This window comes from Mandrillus leucophaeus, unplaced genomic scaffold (assembly GCF_000951045.1).
Source record: "Mandrillus leucophaeus isolate KB7577 unplaced genomic scaffold, Mleu.le_1.0 Scaffold87, whole genome shotgun sequence".
Taxonomy (NCBI): Eukaryota; Metazoa; Chordata; class Mammalia; order Primates; family Cercopithecidae; genus Mandrillus; species Mandrillus leucophaeus.
Window position 1 is genome coordinate 2,592,578 of NW_012109474.1, and position 3,875 is coordinate 2,596,452.

Genomic DNA, 3,875 nt, shown 5'->3' on the forward strand with positions numbered 1-3,875 from the left:
ATAGCAACTCTGAACATTCTACAGAGGGGGAAACTAGGACTTAGTGAGTAAAGGGCCCAATATCCTGGGCCCTATAAGTAGCAGAACTGGGACTCCAACCCATGCTGTCAGATTCTGGATCCCATGCACCTCACTGCTGTGCCATGCTGCCTTTCTTCTGCAGACAGAGATAAAGTGGCCAGGCATGGTGGTGCATGCCTATAATCCTAGCTACTTGGGAGGCTGAGGTGGGAGGATCACCTGAGCCCAGGAGGTGGAAGTTGCAGTGAACTGAGTTTGCGCCTCTGCACTCCAGCCTGGGCAACAGAGGGAGACCCTGTCTTAAAAAAAAAAAGTAGCTGTTGAACTACAGCAGGCCCTGCCCTGCCAGGCCAGAATGCACAGCCCTGGAAGTTTTGCATGCATGCATGTGTGTGTGCTCCATTTGCTGGACAAAGCGACTTTGAGGAATCTATGACTGAATGGAAGAAGCGGGAGCTCTCTATCTCCCCTTTATTTAAGGAGGCAGTTCTCCTGGTCATTCATTCCTAGTTAAAAAAGTTAAATGTGCCACTGTGCCCCTGAATCTGTGGGCCATAGATATGTGTCAGGGACCGTCAGAGCAGGGCAGGCAGGCTCTGGCTGGGGAGGTGAAGGCCCAGCCTTGCTGCCAGCCAGCCTGTGAAACCCTGTCAGCTGCCCGCATTCCTCCAGTACAGCCTGGTTTCCATGGCACTGACCGTCTGGTGGGGACCTTTGTTCACACCGAGTAAAGAGCCTCTCTCTTGTATTGATTGCAAAGCAGAATGTTGCTCTCTCTTTCTCTTTCCTCCAGGGGACACAGGGAGAGGCTGCTGTGTCAGTACTGTGGTCCTTGCGGCCTCTGAAATGGGTGGTCATTGGTTATTGTGGGAGGACGCTGCTTTTGTGCCATCTTTCTTTTGGGTCCTGGGCTAGGGATGAACCTTCAAGCAGCCTGGGCTCCTTTTCTGTCTTGGTCACACATAGAGTTATCTAAACTTGGCCGGACGTGGTGGCTCACACCTGTAATCCCAGCTACTCAGGAGGCTGAGGAAGGAGAATTGCTTGAACCCAGGAGGTGGAGGCTGCAGTAAGCCAAGATCGCGCCCCTGCACTCTAGCCTGGGTGACAGAGCAAGATTCCGTCTCAAAAAAAAGAAAAAAAAAAAAAAAAAGTTATTTAAATTTGTGGAAACTATTTAATGTTTCAGCCTCTACCAGTTCTCATATGAGTAATGAGTTCTGCAAGTTGACCGTCCACTCTAGACAGTAGCTCTGCCTCTTGTTTATCCTGAAGCTGCCATCTCAAGTCTCCTGATAGGCTCCCTGGTTCTAATGTGCTGGGGTCTGGTGAACATGGTTGTTACCCATGTCGTCCTTTCAGGACTCTCATTGGTCGCATGCCCTCCCAGCCTTGGTGTTTTGAGGTCAGGGTTTCTCAGCCTAGGCAATATTGACATGTGGGGCCAGGTAAGGTTTTGGTGTGGGGGGTGTGTGTGTGTGTGTGTGTTGGGGGTGGATTGACTTCTGTACTGTAGAATGTTTATCTGTATTCCTGGCCTGGCCCTGCTAGATGCTAGCAACTCTCTCCATCAGAATGGGGGCAACAAAAAGGTCTCCAGGCATTGCCAGATGTCCCCTGGGGGGCAAAGCCACTTGTAGTGGTGAACCACTGTTCCAGCGGCCCTTCCTTTCTGGCACATTTCATCTCTTAACTTTCTCCAGGTCCTTCCTATGTGTCTGTGGGGCAAAGATGCGTTCTGGTTGGGTTAAATGTGGTTCCCATAATCACTTGGGCTTGGTAATAGTAGCTAATACTGATGGGAACTCAGTCTCTTAAGATCTCACATGGACTGTATGCATTAAGGTATAAATTCAGGTTCTATTTTATAAATGATAGTGAAACACAGGGAAGTTTTTAAATATTTTGCCCACAGCATACCTACTTTTAGGATCATCTGGGGAATGAATATCTATTTCTAGGAGCCATAATTCGTAACTACCCACTAGAATCTCTAGGAGTTCAGGGACTTGTGAATCTGCATTTTATACTTTGCAAGTTCTTTTTTGGAACGGTTTTACATTAATGCAGTTTTCAAATCAAAAGATGGTGAAAAGTCTCTCTTACTGCTCTGCTATCTGTCCATTTCCCTTACCCACCCTCTCCCCAAAGCACATGCATACGGGTAACTAGTTGCTTGTGTGACCTTCCAGAATTTTTTGTCGCTGTATGGTAGAATTTAAATTTGACAAGCTCCCAGTTTCAAATATGAACCAGTGCTCTCAACAGTGCCGCTTGCCTGCTCAACACAAAACGTTTGGAGGCAGAAAGATTTTCTCATTGTGGCTGCAAAATAGAGGAATTCTGGAGGCCTGATGTATGGATTCTCAGTGTGTTGGGTGTCCTCTTCTCTCTCACCATTCCACCCCTGGGCCTGACTCGTAACTAAAGGAAGGGGAAGAATAAGTTCAGATACAAATAGCTCAGTTTAGGGAGACTGGATTCTCTTTCCAGAAGGATGTAGGCAGCTTAGTTATTCTGTAAAAATTCTGCTAAAATTAAGGACGTGAAAGGTGCTCAGTGGCAGAATGAATGGGACAAATGGCTTAGTTTTAGGCAGTCTGAGTTCTTTCTAGAACTGCTTCAGTTTTAACAGGAGCAGTTCCTTGGAGCTGTGTGGCAGCGTGAACCTTATAGCTAGTTTATGGGGTTTGGTTGAGGTGTCGGGATACATGAAGGCTTCAGAAGAAAGTATAAATTCCATAACAATAGGATTTAATTTCTGCAATGATGTCTTGGGGCCACTTGCATATGGAAATGGGTTTCTTACTTTCTTCCGTGCTTTCCACATCTTGATTCTCCCAGCTAGATTCAGAAGGCATCTTCTTCATTCTGCACACCCAGGCTTAACTTGTAATCAGGACTCACTGACTTTGTGTACCTGACAGAGCTGTTTTGGGGCCTTGTTCTGCTGCAGGTTTGGATCCTGCCGGGCCCATGTTTGAAGGGGCTGACATCCACAAGAGGCTCTCTCCTGATGATGCAGATTTTGTGGATGTCCTCCACACCTACACGCGTTCCTTCGGCTTGAGCATTGGTATTCAGATGCCTGTGGGCCACATTGACATCTACCCCAATGGGGGTGACTTCCAGCCAGGCTGTGGACTCAACGATGTCTTGGGATCAATGGCATATGGAAGTGAGTTCCCTGTTTTCTGCTTTGTGTTTGACTCAGTTTATCCCATCTCCTTCTAAATCAGCCGAGCCTTTAGCGCTGCAGGCACTACGTGTTCACTATTCTCATCTCCTGCCACAGAGGCCTCCAACACTGTGTTTAATGTTTCTCGTTGTCCTCCAAGACTAACCGACCCAGTGATTCCTGCTCTACTTTCCCATGCTTTAAGGTCACAGTTATTATTGATTAATTTCTTTTCTTTTTTTTTCTTTCTTGTTTTTGAGAGGGAGTTTTGCTCTTGTTGCCCAGGCTAGAGTGCAATGGTACAGTCCTCGGCTCACTGCAACCTCCACCTCCCTGGTTCAAGCGATTCTCCTGCCTCAGCCTCCCAAGTAGCTGGGACTATAGGCGCACACCACCACACCTGGCTAATTTTGTATTTTTAGTAGAGATGAGTTTTCACCACGTTGGCCAGGCTGGTTTTAAACTCTTGACCTCATGTGATCCACCTGCCTCAGCCTCCCTAAGTGTTGAGATTACAGCATGAGCCACCGTGCCTGGCTGATTAATTTCTTTTTATGATAAAAAAGAATACACACGTTTGTTGAAAAAGAAATCAAGCATTATAGACTTGCATAAAGCAAAAGTGCACTCCCACTCCCACCCCTACTTCCACTCTTCAGATGTAGCCAGTATAAAT

General features: G+C 47.0%; 1 protein-coding gene across 2 annotated transcripts in view; it reads left to right on the plus strand.

Moving 5' to 3' along the window:
* LIPG (lipase, endothelial) overlaps positions 1 to 3,875 on the plus strand; it is a 29,191-nt gene that overhangs the window by 9,351 nt on the left and 15,965 nt on the right. The window contains exon 5 of one of the 2 annotated variants that reach the window (XM_011969012.1): positions 2,978 to 3,199. The exons of the other annotated variant lie outside the window; for it this stretch is intronic. Coding sequence (XP_011824402.1) covers positions 2,978 to 3,199 — 222 coding nt within the window. The remainder of the gene's footprint in view (positions 1 to 2,977; positions 3,200 to 3,875) is intronic. 2 annotated transcript variants of the gene reach the window in all.